At 43.7% G+C, this 21,539-nt stretch overlaps 1 protein-coding gene across 1 annotated transcript in view; it reads right to left on the bottom strand.

Moving 5' to 3' along the window:
* The window catches only part of DTWD2 (DTW domain containing 2), a 1,031,673-nt gene that overhangs the window by 538,323 nt on the left and 471,811 nt on the right, over positions 1-21,539 (bottom strand). The window contains exon 2 of the mRNA XM_069625558.1: positions 4,032-4,122. Coding sequence (XP_069481659.1) covers positions 4,032-4,122 — 91 coding nt within the window. The remainder of the gene's footprint in view (positions 1-4,031; positions 4,123-21,539) is intronic.

Here is a 21,539-nt window from a genome sequence, read left to right on the forward strand (position 1 = left end):
ATCACAGTTTCAAGTAGGGTGACGACTTCACCTGTGGGTCCCCTTCTTCTGGGCGCTGACCCTTCTCAATTCGCATTCCAAAGTATACCACAGTTCCTTTATCAAACAACTTTGGGTGACAGCTTCACCCCTGGATATCAATCGGTCGGGCTTGAACCCCTCTTCTCTTTATATTCTTGGGTGATGACTTCACCCCTGGATCTCCCTTGATCTGGCTCGGAGCCCTCTTCTTGGGCGATGGCTTCATCCCTGGATCTCCTTCGGTCGGGCTCGGACCCCTCTTGCCGTTTTATATTCTTGGAATTCAATTTGATTTTGCTTGGCTCTCTGTATGCCCACTTTGACCTATTTCGCAGGCCTTCCTACGGTCTTCTGGTACTTGTAGTTTCTCTCATATAGGGCTCAAATAGAGTCTCTCGAGTTAGCACCCACGTGGTGCCAGTTTCCCTCTGCAGCTGGTCTCTCCTTCAATATTTGTACTTGTTACAGTTCATTCTAAGTTCATCAGCTTTGGTTCAAAACTTGCCACTTTGCGATTCTCATTCATCACAGCCTTGTTCTTATCGGTTTTCATCGACTCACCAGCTGTGTCGAACCACTTGGCTTCTCTGGAGTCAAGGCCAGTACCAGGGGCACGGAAGCTTCCCTCGCTCCTGCTTATCTGCATAGGCTTGCCCTGTGTACCGTTGACATCTGCTGCAGGACACTTGTGCTATAGTTCGCAGTCTTAGGCTTTCTTCCACAAAGTGTCCGTGGGCCTGGGACGAAAAGGGCAAGGTCACGTATCTCCTCAACACCCTCTCTATTCATGCTGCCTTTCTCCTTCTTTTGAACTGCAGCGTGGTAGCCATCTCGTCGCACTGTCTGCTGTACTCACCTTCCTTGTACTGTGGTCGCTTGCTCCACCTTTTATCCCTATGGGGAAAGGAAAGGGCCGTCAGGTGTGTGTGATTCAGGTTAATCACCTGACTTTGCCTGACGCCAGAGTTGGGACATGTCAGATTCACGTTTCTGGTATTAGTCTGTTGTCCTATGTGTTGCGCAAAAGTGTTAGAGTAAGAAAGGGGGGGGCAGTGGTTTGGTATGTCCTCTGTGAGAGGATGAGAAAAAGGTGTAAAAGCAAAGGGGATACCGCGTCTTACCCGTCGGTGTCCCACTCCCACTCCCCGAAGACCCCCCATGCAGGTGATCCTCCCTCACTGGTCCAATAGCGATGGCCATGTCCTGGCCACATGGATGACAGATCCTCGAGGTTTACACAGGGAGACATCTTCAGGTTTCTAACAACCTGAACTATGGAATGGCATCTTAGACTGGTGCTGCCTCTGCTGTTGCAGATCTCTGTGTGGGTCCTAATACTAGAAAGACACTGGTGCTTCAGCCCAGGACTGAGGGGGGCAGAAGGGTGGTGTGTGTGTGTCTACATTTGGAATAACAGTAGTGCAGTGCATTGAAAGGTGCATCAGTGTTGGCCCTACAACTGGAATAACAGGCGATGTTCAAGGACAGTGTTTGTGTGTATGATAGACCAGTGTGTGTATCCTCAAAGTAGCACAGCAGGGTAATCTGAAGTAGGAATGAAGCGACATAATGAGCAGTGCGTCAGCACTGAAAGTGGAGAAGCAGGGGTTGCTGTGGGTCAGGGTTCAGGTGAACTGTAACTATGTGGTTTTAAGTACTGGAAGAATGGGGTTGGAATGACAACCCATAGGTATGTACTATGGGATGGCCTCTTAGACTGGTGCTGCCTCTTCTGTTGCAGATCTCTGTGTGGGTCCTAATACTAGAAAGACACTGGTGCTTCAGCCTAGGACTTAGGGGGCGGAAGGGTGGTGTGTGTGTGTGTGTCTACATTTGGAATAACAGTAGTGCAGTGCATTGAAAGGTGCATCAGTGTTGGCCCTACAACTGGAATAACAGGCGATGTTCAAGGACAGTGTTTGGGTGTGTGATAGACCAGTGTGTGGATCCTCAAAGTAGCACAACAGGGTAATCTGAAGTAGGAATGAAGCGACATAATGAGCTGTCCGTCAGCACTGAAAGTGGAGAAGCAGGGGTTGCTGTGGGTCAGGGTTCAGGTGAACTGGTAACTATGTGGTTTTAAGTACTGGAAGAATGGGGTTGGAATGACAACCCATAGGTAGAAAAATAAAAACAATTGTGTACTTCTCTCTGGCCCTTTCCTACTCCCCCTTCCCCCTCACCCCTAAACAATCCAACATTACATTGTGTACTAATGTACAATTCTCCAAATCTGGCTTTGAAACACAGCCTAATTCCGACAATGTTTTAAGACATATCTGGATATTCCCTTTTGCAGGACTATGGTCCAGAAAACGGGACTGGCCTGCACCCATGCTATCACAGGATATCCTTACTCCACTGCCCGCCTCACTCCCTGTGTTAGCATCTATTTCCCACTTTCCATCCTCTTATTTTACCCTCGCTCACTTTCTTTTTTCCAGCAGGCTAAGGGCCATATACCCCTGCTGGGGGCACAGTGAACTATTCCATGGACAAGGCCATGGCGCTCTGAGACGGCTTAGCATAAAATCTATTTTGTAGGACTTCACAATGCTGCATGAATATTGCGTTTTCGGGGGGAGGTGGGGGCGGGAGAGAGAGAGAGAGAGAAAGAGAGAGAGAGAGATTGAGAGAGACAGAGAGAGAGAGAGAGAGAGATTGTGTGACTGAGACCAAAACTGTGCCTGCTTTCCCTTTGCATGACTACCTGTACCTGGCTGGCTCCGTTTTCTGATCCCTTTTGTGGTCATTATTGCCAGCAATGACAAAACACAATACAAACAAGGCCTGTACCAGTCTCACCTAACAACAGTACCAATGCTTATCGCTGCCTGCCTGGTGTTTTGTTTTCCCAGCCTTGTCAAAGCAGAGCAGACCTGTGCGAGATATTGGCGATCATTACGAGTTAGCCGGTCCGGATTTAACGGTGCCAGTAAAACCGTACTGGCACTGTTTTGCGGACCGGCTAACTCTGAGTTATGTGGCTGTGTGGTGTTACACCCACCAGGTCTGACCTGGCGGGTGTAACGCCACCGGCCACATATGGATGTGCAAACACTGGCACCATTACCGCAGGGTGCTGGTGATTCCACTCCACGGGAATGGGGAGTAACGGAATGCCAGCTCTGGAATTAACGGACCAACGGGGCTGTAATGCCCCGATAAGTCTGGCACTGGTAAATCCTACGGGTCCGGCGGCAGCCTTGCGGTTTTACCAGCACGGCTACCGCCGGACTCGTAATGCGCCCCATTGTCAAGTGGTATACTACCTCTGAGAAAGGACTTCAGAGCAATTCCAAAATTGACACTGTTTTAAAAAGTGTCAAAGGAAACATCAAGGAAAGTCAAATGATACACAAGCTGCATGCTGACTGTAAACAGGCTGCAAGAGGTTGCAACGGACAGGGGTGTTACTAGGTCTGGAAAAGATTTGGGGCTAAGCTAATTTCAGGGCTGTCGGAACTCAGGCCTAGCTAGACTTTTGGTTGCTGAGCTTCTATCAGGGAATGCAACCAAAGACCCGGGGCTATCGCCCTCTCAGCCACCCTACGCAACGCCTCTGGCAATGGACAACCTCTTGTGCGCAGTTCCAAGGATGTGCTGCTTCAGGGCATATCAAAATTAGACAAGAAGAAGACTCGATGCTTTGGGTTTCCTCATCTCTGTAAATCAACGTCCACTTTGATGTGGCTGTTGACTGGCAAACATTTGGCACAACGTGCTATCAAAGTCCTAGGATTATACAATGCTGGACCAAGGGGGCTGTGAAAAGGATCATCAGTGACACACTGAACTAATCATCAGGCCAACAACATGTTTGAGCATAATTTCTTTGGTCAATTTCCTTTACTTCATATGATCAATAGTCACATGGGTCAGATGTAGTTACTTTAATCTTGGTTACATGAGTACATAGTATGGGTCTAAACAGGGGTCCAGTATTGGCCTTTTCCTGATTTTATTGTCTGGACCATTAGGATCGCGGCACTTCCCATGACCTTGCTTACCTCAGCTGGGTGCTGCACAATATACAGGCAAGTGGACACACTCAGCGGATGCACTGGCAGGAATGGACATAAGCAGACCTTCTGAGGACGGCTGCAGAGAGGAAAGAAGAAGAAAAATGGCCACAGTTAAGAAAATTGCAGAGTGGGAACAGTCCAACTGTCCTTTTGTTTACATAAATACTAACTGTTGCCCCAATGTTCTGTCACAACATCAGGCTAGAAATATGATCACAGGATAAATCCCACCGCAGTATTACTGACAGGGCAGAAATTCAAGTTGCAAGCTACTTGCCTGTCATAAAAAAGTCAATCGCCCCCTCAATTCTATATATACACACAGTACACCATTTCTTATCTGGCAAGAATCTAATATCACTAGCAAATGGCTAGTGGCGAGTGCAAATGTTGCACCCTGCGAATGAATGTAATAACTCAAGAAAACACCTGAGGTTAGATGTTGACAGACCTGGGGAGGAAATGTTTCTATGTATGTCAAAACATGTTGACATCAGCTGATGTATTTTCAGAGAGATGTATATATACAAATCTTGTATAACACAATACACCAACGACCAAGACGAATTTGTATTTAATTTTCAAGTTTGAATTTGGAATAATATTAATCCATAAAAGCATCAACACCCAATGAAAACGTATACATAAAAACAAAATACAAAACAATGATATTCATTGTGTAAAACCCACAACCCTGAGAATGCAAGTTATTTTTTGTTTTCAATATCGTATCCTTGCACAGTGAACAGACAAATAAGAAATGTATAATCGTCTCAAGAGACACGCGTACAAACCCCCTCTCATCACTGTCCACCTTCCCTCATCAGAGTTGTTGATTTTGGATTAAGCTGTCCTAGCCTAAATCTAGCCCAAAGTGATATTCTGGAAGCAGAGTGAAACCACATCAAATAAGGGAAGCAACCACACACATCTGAAATGGAGAAATGGCGACATATGCTTTCACATAGGTCCTTACCAGTTCAACACGCATCACAAGTCGCACTTACTAACTGAAAAGGTTTTACGTTGACTATAACTCTAGCGTTATGATGCATTGCTTCTGGATCAGTATACCAAGTGGATACTTGCAAGATTATTAAAAAGATACCTTAGCCACAGATCATATTTCATTACATCTTTTTCCGATGATGTCTCTCAAAATTATTTTAGTAATACCAGCATCGTCAATTTTCCATAAAGAGGCCCAGAGTTCTACAGGCTTTGGCACTATTATATCATCAAGGAAATGCATGTTCACTTCCAACTGCATCATTTAAATAGAGTTAGGTTGTGTCTAAAAAAAAAAAAAAGGTATTCTGAGCCTCCTGCACTAGATCACAATTTGTTTAATTTTTGTTAATTTTTTTATTGCGTTTTTATTACACAGACTAGATCACAATTCAACCAACCACATTGATGCTCCGCAGGTGGCAACAGCTACTGATTTGGCCTGATGTATTTTCAATGAGGCATTTACGAGATGTTTTGTTTCCTAATAGTGAAGGCGAATCTTATTACTGCCCCGTTGGCGTGTTGCATTCTAGACGCAACCTTTCAAAATATGTGCTGACCAAGACATATTGTCTTGGAAGAAGATCCCCAGATAATATAACACTGCATTTGCTCAAATGTGACCCGCCTGTAAATAGCGCCTTTGTGCGTTTAGCATTTTTGTCTGGATGCCTGAAGTGAGACTTCTAGAGATTTACCTTTAGGCCTCTATCTCCCATATAGTCAATGTACACATTAATTACTTTCGGAAGGGGGGCCGTGGTATGTGCCTTGAGAACCACATCATAAGCTTACAATAAAATCAGAATTCTATCGTCCCCCGCACTGGGGTCACTTGCATTGAAGTGTTTGAAGTGTCTGTAATTGAATTGGTACACAACAAAAATAGGAGAGGGGCCAGGGCACACCCTTGTCCCCTCTCTCTATCATAAATGGCAACGTCAATTCCCTGTCCTTCCCAAATCTAATTCTAATCGTATTGTTTGTATGTAATTGTACCAGTAGATTCAAAATTGCTTTTTGTACATCCATTGAGTCTAAGAAATACCTTATTTTGTAATGTTCACAAAGTCAAATGCTGATGCCAGGTCCATGAAGTCTAGGTGTGAAGTGCCTGCATGGACTCTTGCGTAGTTAGTGGTCACCAGTGACAAGGCTAAGCTTTGTAAAATTACACCTTGCTTAAATCTTCATTGGGAATCCAAAGCACTATTTGACACCCGTTCAAAGTGATTTCGCCAATCAGAAATTAGCATTTCTTAAAATTCCACCGTTAGTAAATCGTATTGCTTGCAAATGCTATTTTCAAACTTTTGGACATATTAAAAGGTCCTGGGTGCCTTTGCCCCCGCTCCAGCGTACCATATGTGCTGCCCCTGCATTGCGCTTCTCCCATCTCCGGCAGGCTGCTTCTGAATCGCCCCAGCTCCCTGCACGTGACAGCCCTGCATACATTGTTACATGTTCTGCCCTTTCAACGTGGCATCAATCAGACCTTCCATGCTTTCATTCCATTCCATTCCTGCACAGTGGAGGACACTGTTGCCCGGTTTATAGTGATAAATTCGAATGACATTATGTCGAAAGTCATAATGTCGAAAAAAGAAAATCGAAACAAAAAAAAAAATTCGAATTTCTATTTTTTATTGATTTTTGTTCGAAATGGGGGGATTCCCCCCTAAACCCCCTTTTTAATTATTTTTTGTTTTACCCCTTTTTTTTACTTGCGGCACCCAAAAAAACCATGTAAATAAAAAAATGAAACATTCAAATGTTTTTTTCGACATAATGTTTTCGACTTTTTCACTGCCTACCCTGTTGCCCACCACAGAGTGATTCTTTTTATGGGTGCGGGGGGACATAATCCACCCCCGTATGCTAAAATCATTAGCACCCATGGGGGTAGTATCCATGGCCATTAGGTGCCCGAATGCCTCCTTAAAAGCCTCTGCTTCTTTGAGGCCTATTAAATCCGGCCTTCTGGGCACATAATGTTCATGAATCCTGGGCCCCCCGGTGCTAAGACTTAAATAGTGCCCTGACAAAAGTTAAGATAAACTATCAAATAAAGAGACAATGTGATAAGACTTGGGGCCTGCCAAGCCTCCCTTTTTATAGATGGGTACTGTAGTTGCTTCTTTCCAACTAGGTGAGAAAAATCAAAATGAAGTATAGTTGTAAAATTGTCAGCACAGGGATCCACAAAAAAATAGAATACAAGCACAAACCAGCAGGGAACCTGTCTTTTTAATCTCACCTGGCTTAATGGGACAGCTTTAACGTAATCTAATCAAAACCTAAGCAATGGATGATAAGCCTCCGGACTACTTGAGATCAAGTCACGCTGTCCATAGATTTCAATGTTTGCCCTCTAGGATGCTTCTGCCTATGCTATTAACTCCTTAGTACAGCTCTGAAAAGTGATTCACCCATAGATGTGTGATTAATTTTGTTTTTTTGTAAAGTGCTCATGTTGCTTTTATGTGTGACCCCTCAACCATTTACAAAGCAACTTCAAAATAACTTCCATATGTTGTAATAACTAATAGAACTGGACTGACGACACATCCTGCAGAGTTAATGTGGTATTCCAACTTTCACCACCACCACCACACCAACCTTCCAGATTCCTCCTGCCACCCACATTCTATCTCCCGCTCATCACACACACAGAACAGATCACCCTCCCTTATAGAATATTAGCATCCCGGAAAGGCAACCGCCTCTCATCCATTCCAGGAAGGCCAGGCAGCCTTCTAGCCAATCAGGGAGCTCATTATAAATCCCACATTCTGAGCCGTCTGAGCAGCGCAAGGTTGACATTTTCCCCAACGGGAAGCAGGTAAGTCCACCCTCTGCACCCATCCCCACCCTAATTTCCACGTCCCCAACTCCCTATCCCACTTCCCTGAAGTTGCTGTGCCCTCGCCAGTGCCTGGAACACTGCGTGTTCTGGTGCATCCCTGCCGTGACAATGAGCACCATGGAAAAGGAGAAGGGACGTCATGTAGTTCCCTTCTCCCTTGGCAATGGCGGCCACCTTGATTTGTAGTATTGTTCAGTTGAGAAACGGCAAATGTGCCATTTCACAACTGCTATAACTATTAGTGCCTCGGAAAACTATGCCAGGAGACTGTAAGGAGGGAGGGGAGCTTTACCGGGTCTGGCATCACCTGACCCCGTAAAGCCCCGGCCCATTGGGGTTTATTGCTTACATAATATATTAACCTAATATATGGCCACTGAACTATGCAAGCATCTTACTGTTCTCTTTTTCCATTCTTCTTATTTGAGTCCAGAAAAAGGCATAACAGTCTCCAAGTCCTTGCAGCTCCACACACTAGTCAACAGCAGAAACATCCTCAAGTAGCCTCAAATCCACAATTTACCCACTCTTCACCACACAGCTTAAACTCCATCTACCTCTTTCATCAAAAACCTATTGCTTTTCCTGAGAGCAGATTCCTGGCACATATACAATCCCTCAACATGGCATGGGTGCTCTTGGACCACAATGTCACATTATAGTACATTTTGTACTTGCTCTGCTCGGAAGCAATATATGTCAACACATTATCAGTAGCAATACTCCCCAAACTCGTTTTGTCCATTCATGATATTAGTTCCCTTGTACAACCATCCCCAACATACAGTAAGGTGACTGTGCCTTACAGGAATGTTCACCGTGTTTGCAGGCTTCAGCAGCCTACATGCTAATCAAAATGATTAACCACCATCTGCTGAACACAATCCTTTACGAATCTGCACAATCTTCTGACAAGATAATTAGCCCTAAAATTGTGTTATAAGGTTCGGCTATGCTAAAGAGAAAATTCCCGCAAGAAATACTTTCCTCCAAGCAGAAGAACTGCACACCATTGTCAATGACCAACTGTCTCGGCACCTCCCCGATCAAATTCCTTGATCAGAGAATGTACAATCCTTTTTTCTGCGACTTCCTCTAAACTTTTCCACCTCAAACTATTTCAAGAAACAATCTACCCACATAGCCAAGCACAGCTTTACAGCCAGAATGCTGAATGGGCCTGTTATATACATGGCCAATGTGTCTTAAATCTTGCAGGGAACTTCAACTGGTATTAACGGCTACATGCACGCTTTCTTACTCTTATCACTACTGAAACACACTTGACAAACCCTCACCTCAACTCTGCCTCAGCATCTACACAGGGCCACCAATACTATTGCACCACAACCTCCTCTTTCTCATAATGCATCCAAGGTAACTTTTGTCTGCCAACAGTCCACCAATCTGTCACACCTTTGTATCTCCCGACCACCTTCCAATAACTCACACTTAACAAAATCAATGTTCTCCTTTAAAGTGGATGGCAATCTAGACAACCATACGGACACTATAGTGTTTTTATGTGGAACCTACTCCTCCTTAAAATTATGGCTCAAGCGATCCATCAACCACCTACATACATGACTAAAGGCAGACGCTTAGCCTATTTTTACTGCAGAATATAGAAGGTGGTCTGAGTGCCATACCAGAAACTCAGGTGGATAACATATAATGGCCATAACATGTTATTGTTTTAAAAAGGCATTCATCTCTTTCAGATTAATTCACCTTGACAGTAGGCAATTATGTTCACACTACTTAATAGATCATACAGCTTATTATCAAAAATAATGTCCTTTTTATACAATTCATCAATTATAGAAATCAATTGACCCTGTGTTCCAAATTAATATCAATCATTAGTGAATGTACAGAGTCATCAGACATGCACAATTAATTCAACATATCATGTGGGCAGTAAGCAGGACAGCATCAACATACAACACAGAAAACATAGCAAATAAACAGGAGACATGCAGAAAGATCTCCAAAACGAATTTGGAACAGTTTCCGGCATAGACATTCAACATTCATAACATGCAATCAAAGTATTTCACACATATGAATAATAGCATTCATGCAACCTAAAAGGTATGCATAAAAGAGATTCAGTAGCCCGAAAGTGCTTATTAGTACTTATAATGATGAAATCCAAAGAATGTTAGATCAGGTTGCCCCTCTGAAAGTCACAATGGTGAGAGACACTCCAAACCATCATAGATGGTTTATTTCAAGGCTGTCAGAATTAAAAACAGCTAAAAGACAGGCAGAAAATGCCTGGCTAAAAGATAACTCCCCAGGATACTTAGAAATTTGGAAAATCACGGCAAAAGAATGCAAGATGAAAATTTTAGAGGCCAAGCATAACTTCTACAATAATCAAATCACCCAAGCTGGAAACCAAACTAAAGAACTTTTCAGACTCCTGAGGTCCTGGGAAAAGCCTGCCAGTATAAGTCTGGTCATTAAACCTACCAATTACGACTGCAAAAAAGTGCAGAAAGCTTTTGCCGATAAATTAAAAACTGCCCAAAAGAAAATTCTCCAAGAATTAGCTCAAATAACTCCTACTGTTACCCATAAGGAATCTAGTCACAACAGTACTGAGGAGGCACAGTTTAATCTTCAAACTGCCTCTAAACCATTAGCTGATGGAGAGCAAAATCCTCAACAACCTCAGGTTGAGTTCAGTTTTAAAGAACACACCACGACAGATATTTGTAATGTCATGCGGGCTATGTACCCCACAAGCTGCCCGGGTGAACTTCTACGGTCGAAAATTATACTTGAACACAAAGACATGTTTGCTCCTTTTCTCTGCCGATTTGTAAATTCTTCCTTTCGCACTGGCCATATTCCTTCTTCTATAAAACATGTATCAGTCACTCCGATGTTAAAAAAAGCCGTCCTAGATCCCAATGATGCTGTCAATCTTAGGCCAATCGCCAACCCTTCCTTTTTCCTAAAACTTGTGGATAAGGTAACAAGACTACAACTACAGGCACATGTGCTAGAAAGAGTTATCTTTCACAAATAAAAATCAGGGTTTTGTAGTTTCAATGGCACAGAGAGTGCCTTGTTAGACCTTCAAACGCATATGCTTTCTGGGCTGGAGTTCAGCAAATCGGGGCTGCTGATGTTGTTAGATTTATCAGCAGCTTTCGACTTGCTAGATCATAAGATTCTGTTGGACCAGATGTCTACTGTTGGAGGTCTCTCGGGGGAGAGAATGACTTGGCTCAAATCGTTTCTTGAGGGGCGCAGCTCCCGAGTACATTGGGGCAACAGTGCTTCTGACGCCGAGATCACTATTGGTGGAGTTCCCCAGGTGGCTTGTCTTTCCCCCCTGCTTTTTAATATCTATGTTATTCCACTATGTAGGGTTCTTGAAAACTCATACCTTTTCTTCTGCAATTATGCAGATGATTTTCAGTTGGCACTGGAGCTCAGTGGAGACCACAATCAAGTCAACAAACATTGGATCAGGTCTATCTGATGGTGAAAGGCTGGATGACGACTAACTGGCTCTGCCTTAACACCACAAAGACGGAGCTAATGTTACATGGCCCCAAACAAACCAGAGAGAATCTGGACCCTGGGTAGCTATTTGGAGGCCAATGTAGATAATAACGCTCATGTTGATGCAATTGTAAAAAGCACCAACTATTACTTGAAAGTGCTTCGCCAAGTGGCCCCTCTGGTTTCAGAGGATAACCGCAAGAAATTGGTTTGAGCTATAATACTACCAAGAGTGGATTATTGCAATGCCCTCTTGGGAGGAGCTAAGAAGGTAGACCTTCAAAGACTCAGAAAAACTAAAAACCGTGCAGTACGTATTGTCTTCCAGATGAAGCGCCTAGTGCCTACATCTGCAGCCAGAAGTACTTTCCACTGGCTGCCAGTCTTGGCAAGAGTACAGTTCAAGCTTTTGACTATCTGTCACAAGTGTGTCTGGTGATGCACCTATATACCTCAAGAACAGGCAGAGATTATATACCCCTAGTAGATCTCTCCGATCAGCTGAGGTCTGCTCCCTATAAGTGGACCGAGTCAAAAGAGCTTGTGGAAATGGTTGCACTTTTCATGTGCGGCCCGCACCAGCTTGGAATGCCCTGCCTGTTCCTTTATGTAATACAGCCAATCTTCTGGTCTTCCGGAAAGAGCTAAAGACCATTCTGTTTTCATAACCTTGACCTAGCCACCTGCTTCTTTAAATAGGGCTTATCTTTTCCTCTTCATGGCACCTGAACGCCTTCGGGCTTTGGCGCCTTATAAATAAAATAACATAACATAACCCCAAAACAACTCCTACTCCTGAAAAGAATTAGATCTGGGTTAAGTTAACATTTTGAGTACGTAGGCCAATTTAATCAGATCTAGTAATTGGGTGACATGTACATTTCATCAGTCTAGGCTTCAATAAAAATGGGCATTTTTTAGGACTGGACTTATTACAGTAACTACTTGAAAACAATCATCACTTTGTAGTGCTTTAATGCTTCACTCCATCCGCTGTAAAGCCACCAATCCCTTAACCTGACATATATTGACTGCAAAGGGTCTACATTGAAGCATAACATTTCTGTAAACTGGACCTATATTGAGCATACTACACTGAACAATCTTGAATTGTTGGACATCCCTGTGTGGAGCGTTCTCGACCGCTAACTCCTTTAAGTCCTCCACACAGTGATGCACAACAATCCAAATGTGCCTGGGAATTTGTGGCTTTATTACAGCAGATCTTAGTGAAGCATCAACATGCATATGCAGACTGAGGAAAGAAGCCTCAATAAATAAATGAAAATCTGAAGTGTCCATCTTGTGGCAAGTGTGCAGCAGTGGATGGGCCTCTGCTGGTGTGCTCCTGTTATCGTGCATCAAAGAACTGCTGTGAACTGGATGTTTCCTATCCCTGGTCCATTTTTCAAATACAGGGTCTTGGCCTAGGGCCACCTTTATTTATTTATCTATTCATTTATTTAGCATTTGTATCGCTCACTAAGCCTCTAGGCATCAAGGCGCTGGTTACATTCTATACTGACAGTGACAGTTACTCATTACATGAAGCTACAAAAGCAGGTGACAAAACAAGTCAGAACAATCTAGAAATTAGATAGGATCTTGGTTTGGATGCTTGGATTAAAACTATTGTTGCTAGTTCCTTAGGCGGAATATTGGTCTTGTGAAAACAGCCAGGTTTTGAGGTTTTTACAGAACAGACGGAATGAGGGTTCAGCTCTTAATGCTAATGATCGCGCATTCCAATGATTAGCTGCAACGACTGGGAAGCTAGAACAACAGGCTCTTTGCAGCTTGAAGCTTGGTATCGAGAGAAGGTGGGCTTGGGTGGACCGTGTCGATCTAGTGGATTGAAGGTTAGAGAATGTGTTAGTGAGGTATCTAGGGGCAGTGTTGGCAAGACATTTGTTTGTTATGGACATGGTTTTGCACAGAATACGCTCTCTTATTGGGAGCCAGTGAAGGTTTCTTCTGGCTGGAGAAATGTGGTCTTTCTTAGGGATGTATAGGGCCGCTCTGCGAAAAGAGCATTGCAATAGTCCAGTCTTGAGACTATCAGAGCTCTTGCTAGTGTAACACAGCTCTCTTTAGATAGGAATGGCCTGCTGGCCGTAATTAACTTGGTGGTGTGTGCTGCTGTTGAGGCAGTTGCATTTACTTGTCTTGTTAGGGAGACATCTAGGTAAACCCCCTAATGTTTTTACTTCTTTGGCAGCTGTGATAATGTTGCCGTCATATGCTTTGTCAAGTTTATTCAGTAGGAGTTGGTATTCGACTCCATTTTGTTGTCATTTAAGCAGATTGTGTGTCCAAGCATGGATAGTTTGGTAGACCTTGCCTAGAGTGTTGGAGTCAAGATTATAAGAGCCAGTTATCAGGATGAGGATTTGGATATCGTCTGAGTAGTTTGTGTGCACGATACCCAATTAATCTAGCTGGTCAAAGAGTGCTTTTGTGAATATATTGTAGATGGTTGGGGGGGACACAGGATCCTTGTGGACTCCAGAGGAGATGGGGCTGGGAGAGCTGAGGACACTCTCATTGTCCTGTTAGACAGAAATGATGCCACCCAGGCAGTAGCTTTCAGAGAGAAATGGCCTGCTGAGGAGAGATGATGACAAAGGGTAGTATGATCTACTAGATCAAATGCCGCTGACAAGTCTAGTAGGAGGAGAAGGGCAAGTTTACCTTTGTCTTCAAGTTCATCTATTTGAATGTTTAGGTCTAGGAGTGCTTAATTCAAATATTTTTACCATATTTGAATTTGAGTACTCCAACCAACTCCATATCCCTCGGTTCAATAGAGCTAAAGCTAGGCTTCCCATACATTGCTGCCAAATCCTGGAATGCATTACCCTCAGACATCAGAGTGGAGATCTCACTCCCTACATTCCGTAGGAAACTAAAGATCTCACTCTGTGCATAGTAAAATGTAACTATACTCAAATCTGCTCCTGTAAATATGTACATTATCGCTTTACCTGTAACATACCCGTACAACTATGTTTATGCAAATAAGATATGTATGCAACAAACGCCACAATGCATCGTAACATTCCTGTATAACAATGTATATGTAACTAAGATATGTATGTAACAAGCGCCACAATGCCCCTGAGCTGCTGCACGCTTTACAAATCCGAATAAATAAATAAAAATAATAATAATTTGGTTTCTAAGTGCGGATCCGGGATTCAAACCTCTGTTGCTCTGCATGGTCTTGCTTCCAAGCCCAGCGTGTTGCCCCTGTGCTATCCTCCGTTCACTGATTCTGTCCCACGGCCAGGGCGGAAACTGGACTGACATAGTCCAAGAAGATTGTTTGATTCTAAGTGATTCTGGATTTGTAAGTAGGCTGCCTTGTCTAGGTTTTGAGAAGGAGCGGTAGTGTCGTAATTGGGCGATAGTTGGCAGGTGTATCCGGATGTAAGGTAGGTTTCTTTAGGAGCTGCAGTACCCAGGCATCTTTAAGATTGGCCGGGAAGGTACTGGAGGCGAAGGAAGCATTTATGAGGGGGGAAATGAGAAGGGCCAGTTCCTGAGGGCAGTCCGTAATGAATTGAGCTGGGCATATGTCCCCTTGGCATCTAAATGGTTTTAGACCTTGGATGAGTTTGATTAATTCCAGTTCCGAAACTGGGCTGAAATTAAACAGTTGGACCTGTGGAATGTCTGGGTACACTTATAGTTCACTTGCTTCCAGTACAGCTCTGCAAATGGGCAGCTTATTTCTTTTCTCGATCATTTTTTCTTGGAGATTGCAGGGCATTTTGTATGTTTGTACACCAAATCATGCCTTTGGAACAGTTGGTAGCTGTAGGACAGGAGAATCAAGTTACCGTAGTATGGCAAAGAGCTTGCAGGTGCCTGAGTTTGAGTTAGCAATTCTTTCATTGAAGGTGGAGCTTTTGGCTGAAACTATAGCCTGTTTATAGGTCTTGGACTTTGAGATGAAATGATCCTTATTTGCAGGTCCTTTATCCAACGCCTCTCTGCCGTTCGCTTGGAGGATCAAAGGGCTTTAAGGCTAGAAGTAAACCATGTATTTAGTTGAGTTCATGGTTTTTGTTTCTGCTTGGTCATGGGTGCTATTTTATTAATTGCAAAGTTGAAAGTTTAGTTGTATAGGACCACCATAAGTGTTGGACTGTTAGAGTTTGGAGAGTAGTGAGTGGTTTTAGGAATGGGAGTAAGCAGTCAACAGTGGCATTTCGCATGTTTCACCTTAATTGCTTATGGGTTTTGGGCAGATATTGTTTAGTGGTTACTTGAACAGTCACTGATTTCTATATACTGAAAAGGATTACAAGTTGCATGACCAAACCCTTCAAGTCGTATAATGGACCAGTTGCAGAGTTTGAACTCGACAAGCCATCATTTATCTAATGGTTTTCATGCTAATAAGAGAGAGAATGCAGAGTCCCTCGCTTATTGGTCGGAAAGTAAACCAGCAGAGGTCCATCTGCTGCTGCATTCTTGCAATCAACGTGGCACTGGTGATCCATCAGTATAAGAGACTATAATATTGGGTTGCGGAAAAAGAAACCTTCCCCGCTTTTGCATTGATGGTGTATGATCTGTGCATAATATTTCCAGTTTTTTCAGTTAGTCTAATAAATTATTTTGTGTAAGTATTATCTAGAACTTGGAAAAGTCAACATTAAGGCTGAAAAACATTGAATACCAAAGAGACAAGACCAAGCCTGATGTTTGAGGATAAAAACCAAAATAAATCAGTGATTAAGTAACAGCCATCCTAAATTCACCCTCTCCAAGGTGGTCTAGACTGGAATCTTCTGCAATTTGCCAAAGGTCTCCGAAACAAACCTATTCCGAAATGATTATCGGCCCTCAAGCAAGAATGTCCTTCTTTGAATGGTTAAACTAGCTTATCTTTCCCTATTTTTTTGGAATCTATCAAATACATCTAACTAAATACATCTAACTAAATACAAATATAATCTAACAAATGTTAAAGTCACCGAGGATGAGAAAAGAGTTAGCACAAGTCTGCAGATTAAAGCTCCAGTCAGACATTATTGTGCAAATTGCCAGGTTTTGCCAATGCATCTATATAGTGACTCTGGTTAAGAAGCTGTTATGGTTGAATATGCACTTGTATGCCATGCTTTCAAACGAAATAGATTCTAACGCTTTTTATCCTGGTGATTGCGACCTGGCTAGGGAAGATCAACACCACCCCTTCACCTTTTGTGTTGGGTCTGTTGTTTATCAGATCACAGTTCCTGCTCTTACCATGGCTGGGGAAACACAATAGGGCCGTCTGCTGTCATTCACCCTCTTTTTAAACGTCATGCAACTCTTTGCAAAGGCCCTACAGCAGTAAAAACAATTTGGGGGATATAGTGCAACTCATTTACCCAGAAATGTGCACTGTACACAGATGACTTATCAATATTTACACATGACTACACATGGTAATGGCCCTTAAAGAAAGACATCCTTGACACATTTTCATCTATCGCATGTTCTAAAATTAACTACACTAAATTAGCTTTTATCAATATTAATTCTCCTTCATCCGGGATAATATAACACCAATTTTGTTACCTAGAAATTAGTATTATACAGAACCTAATAGAAATCTATAGATACTATTATTGGGAAACTACTTTTCCATGACTGCAGGCTGATATTAAGAGGTAGGACAGAATCCATACAGCCAGAGTACAGAGAACTAATGAAGTAGAGGTGGTGGTGCGCCCAGGATTTGTGCACCTTTTTCAAGCACCACCGAATTATCTACGCCCAGTGTACATTACCCGAGTACAATCAGAGCAGTGAGGCAAACACATATGACAGAAGTGGGGAGGCTATAGATGACCACTTTACGTGATGTCATTTATATGGGTATATAAAACCATGAAAAAACCCTGCCGCCTAAACCTTAACAAAGGATGGGCAGTACCAAACTTTCAGCTGTATGTTTAGGCCGCAATAATCAAATGATGGTGCCTGTTCTTAAATACAATCTTTGAAAATTCTACTTCAGCCCCCTCTATGTCAAGCTTTAGTCACTCTCCCGGAAACATTGTAAAGATTCTTGAAATGTATAGATCCACAATATTTAAAACCAATAAAGTTAAAAACAGTTTCTGGATTAAGACACAACTTAGTGGTTGTACACCACAACATTTTTCAAGGTGCTTAAACTCTCTTATTTCACATGTAACACAGACTTATCTGGGCTCATTCAAGAGGTAGGGCAGAAAACCTGGCCCACTCCATTTTTTTAACCTTAGGAGACTTCTTGGAAAATAGAGCCCCCGCACCAACAGGAAAAATGAAAGCAATAATGACCCCAATAAGTTTGACCTTCCCAGAGATGAAACAGTTCAAATTCTTCTTGTAGTCAGTGCAACTGGAATGGTAGGCCCTTTAGCCATCATGGCCTATTAATAAGGGGTCAGTCTCTCGCAGTGACCTATCTCTTATTTATTCTGCTTTCCTAGAGATGACTGGGGAAGATGGTAATAACATGATAACTAGGCTCCCAATTTAGGGGAGGACTGGATAACGGCGCATGAGCACTTACAACAAACATAAGTGCTCCTAATTGGAAGAGGGTGCAATACTATATCAAATGGTTTTTCTTCCCATTACACCAGAAAGAATTGCAATAATACATAATGTATCAGGGCACTCCTGCTTCAGCTGTAAGGAACCCTGCACACTATGTCCATGTGTTAGCTCTCCTGGGCACGCCTCTCCCCGGGATCCCATCTCCTTCCCTCCTGCTCTTCTCCTGTCAATATGCACTCCAGCTTTCACACTCCCAGTCAGCACCAACAGTGAGTCTCTCATTCTGTTGTCCCACATTCATTTTGATTAGTGTCTAACCAATCGGGTGAGGAAAAATACTTGACTGAGCACTTTGGTCTTTACACATGCTTTTCATTACTCAGGGCCTCTTCCTCGTCACAGTACCACTATTCGCCCGGGATGGAGTGTCTTAGTAGTTAGAAGAAGGTCCTCCTTCTATATTTTACAACAGTAAATAGAGGATTGGGGAACAGTAGTGTGGGGGTTAGGGTCATGAATAGGGAAGATACTGTGTTATTTCCTGAAAGTCATCTCTCATCCCATAGGAGGGACCCCTCCCCATGTGATCCTCCCCCATTTCACCATCCCCAGGGAGACTCTTGAACTGTGGCCGCACAGGCCTGGCCACATGAGAAGGGGCTCCCCCTAGGGGAACAGGGACATCAGAAGATTTCTCACAGTTGGCAATGGTAAAGCAGTTGAACAATTTCTGTGTTAGTCACCTGAAAGACAAGCGTGTCACAACTACTAGAACTTTGCTTGATGAAGTACGCCATTTTCACTAAGAAACTGTAACAAAAAACCTCAAACACTGGCAAGCCAAATGTTGTTGCGTTAGCATCATTTTTTGCATTTCATCGTTAATAGTCATGAATTTGCCTGGGTCCATAAAAAACAAACTGGCCTTGATCAAAGAACATGCAGTCTGAAGGGACAGCCATCACATGAGAATTATTATTTCGTGAGCTGTTTGCCTCCGTAACTGATGAAATACCTCTAACATTTTAAATTGACAGCTGAGTGCACACATAAGGAGGCCTATAAAATGAACGCTGCACCAACCAGCATGGCTTCATCAATGTTAAAAAGACATTCAATCCCCAATTACTCAGGGCCATTAACAATGTCCAGCAGAACGGTGCAATCTGTAACAATCCGGCCGAGAAACAAAATACAGGCATAAATGATTTATGAGCATACGTAAAGGAGGGCATGTGTTGTTAGATAGCTATGTTTACAGCAATGATGTAATAATGTGCTGTACCAAGACCCAGTGCTCATTTACCTGCTATGTCCCTGTAGAGAGAGCATCAACATTCGATTTTGATGTTTTACCGCAGGCTGATTTCCCAGAAGCCCGGTTCCCTGAGCTCAGTTACAGCGCTGCAGGGAAAACATAATTCACTCTGGGTGCATCCTTCCCTTGTCTCTCCGAATGTGGGTGACACCCTTGCAACTCCCTTTCTCTCCCCTGCCCCACCCCAGCGCCCTGTCATGTGTTCACCGGGCCAGCCCGCAAACCTCCCGACTCATGACCCGCCCTCCGAGTCCCGTCTTTCAAAACATTCATACAAACACGCGCACCCTACACACATACATTCACATATACTTTTGTGTTCATCTTTCATGCTTCATGTACTACGTTTGATGTTTATGTGTGGTTTACATTCAACAGTGGTTCCAAAACTACGTGTAGTTCTGGTGGAGCCATGCAGGTCAGTTGGGAAAACACTGCGTGGTGGGAAGGGGTAGTAGGAGAGGCACCAGTGGACGAGTGACTAGGAGAGGAGAGACAGAGTCGCACAAGCGCATGCGCGCACAACATAAGCCTGGCATTATGACGCACATTTCATGGCAACACCGCGTGTCCATTAAACACGCAGTGTTTTAGGAGGCCCTGGCATTCACCACCACAGGGGAGAAAGAAAGTATCTTGAAAAGAAAACATTTGAGAGAAACACACTGGGTCAAGTGTGCCCACACACACAGTGAGCACCACTGGACAACTTCAGCAGATGAGTGAAGGGATCTGCTGTGTCCACAATCACACAGTGAAACCCTACTGAATTGAACAGTCTGTGTGGCACCCCGCTCTCAAAGCTGCCCCAGTTAGTGAACATTCTTCTCTCAAGGCATCAGTGTGAATAGCACCCGTATTGTGCAAGACACTAGGGAATGGCTGCTGCTATTCCACCACCCTCCCCTTTTCTCTCTGAACCTGGCAATCCTCCAGTTAAATGGGAAAGATGGAGACGCATGTTTGAAAACTACCTAGTTGCCATAGCAGGGGACAGGTTCAGCGCAGCCAGGCGGAAAGCCTTGCTACTCCACAATCTAGGTCCCGAAGGATGTTATGTGTTTGATGGGCTTGTGGGTCGGCCCGAAGAAGGCGCAGGTGATGTGAATGAGTATACCATGGCCGTCAAGCACATTGAGGAGCATTTCGAACCCAAAAAGAATGTCACGTTTGAGAGGCATAAGTTCTTTTTAACGCACTCGAGACAGTGTGGAGTCAGTGGAGTCCTACGTAGCATCCTTATGGTCGTTAAGCCACACAAGTGAGTTTGGGGAATTGACTGACTCACCAATAAGAGACCAGCTGGTTAGATGCACTAACAGCCCAAGAGTGCAAAAGAACTTCTGGCCAAGGACATATCATTAGAATAGGCTGTAGAGCTTACTCAGAGCATTGGCAGACGTCTCAATATATGAAGGAGATGAAGGTGGGGAAGCAAGTGGCACAAGAGGTTTGTGCAGTCAGCCCTAGGAAGAAATCTTCGAGCTCTGGTTCTAGGAAAGAGTGGTGGGGCCAAAAATGTGCTGAAAGTGGAAGTCCAAGGAACTCTGCAGGCAATGTATCATGCCCGGCTAGGTTTGCAGAATGTTTCAAATGCAAGCGTAGGGGTCATTTTGCGAGTGTGTGCAGGGAGGTGTCCATCAACATGATAGACCAAAGGGATCACAGCAGTGACCTACCTGTTCCTTCATCTGTGAGAGCAGTTGTCATGGCATCGCCCAGTCAGGAGAGTTCGCCACACCATATTTTCGAGATATCTGCAATGTCGAGTGAAGCCAGTGGCCCGATAGATGACTTCATAGTGGATGGGTGTGTTCTAAAGATGAAGGTTGACTCTGCATCGCCATGGACCATTGTTTCGAAAGAGACACTCAAACACACGTTGTGTAAGGAGGTGCAGAATCCTTCTCCAGCCAAAGTTCAGCCATGCGGTTATGGCGAGTCCGCCATTGATTTGATAAGGGAATTCCAGGAAAATGTCCGTTATAAGGGAAGGGAGTGTACAGCGGATATTCTGGTGGCCAAGAAAGGAGCCTCACTTTTAGGGTGGGAAGAGCAGAGAAAATTCGGTGTTCGGATCCAGGCAAGTGCACCGATTCCCATCAGCATAGCAGAGGTGGACGACAAGTGGTCTATAGAATTCCCAGAGGTGTTCACTGAGACGTTGGGGAAGTTGAGGAACTTTGAACATGACAAAGTCGAAGCGTTCAGAGCAACCAATTATCCACAA

The sequence above is a fragment of the Ambystoma mexicanum genome, chromosome 6p, assembly GCF_040938575.1.
Source record: "Ambystoma mexicanum isolate Mex_15411 chromosome 6p, UKY_AmexF1_1, whole genome shotgun sequence".
NCBI classification, from domain to species: domain Eukaryota; kingdom Metazoa; phylum Chordata; class Amphibia; order Caudata; family Ambystomatidae; genus Ambystoma; species Ambystoma mexicanum.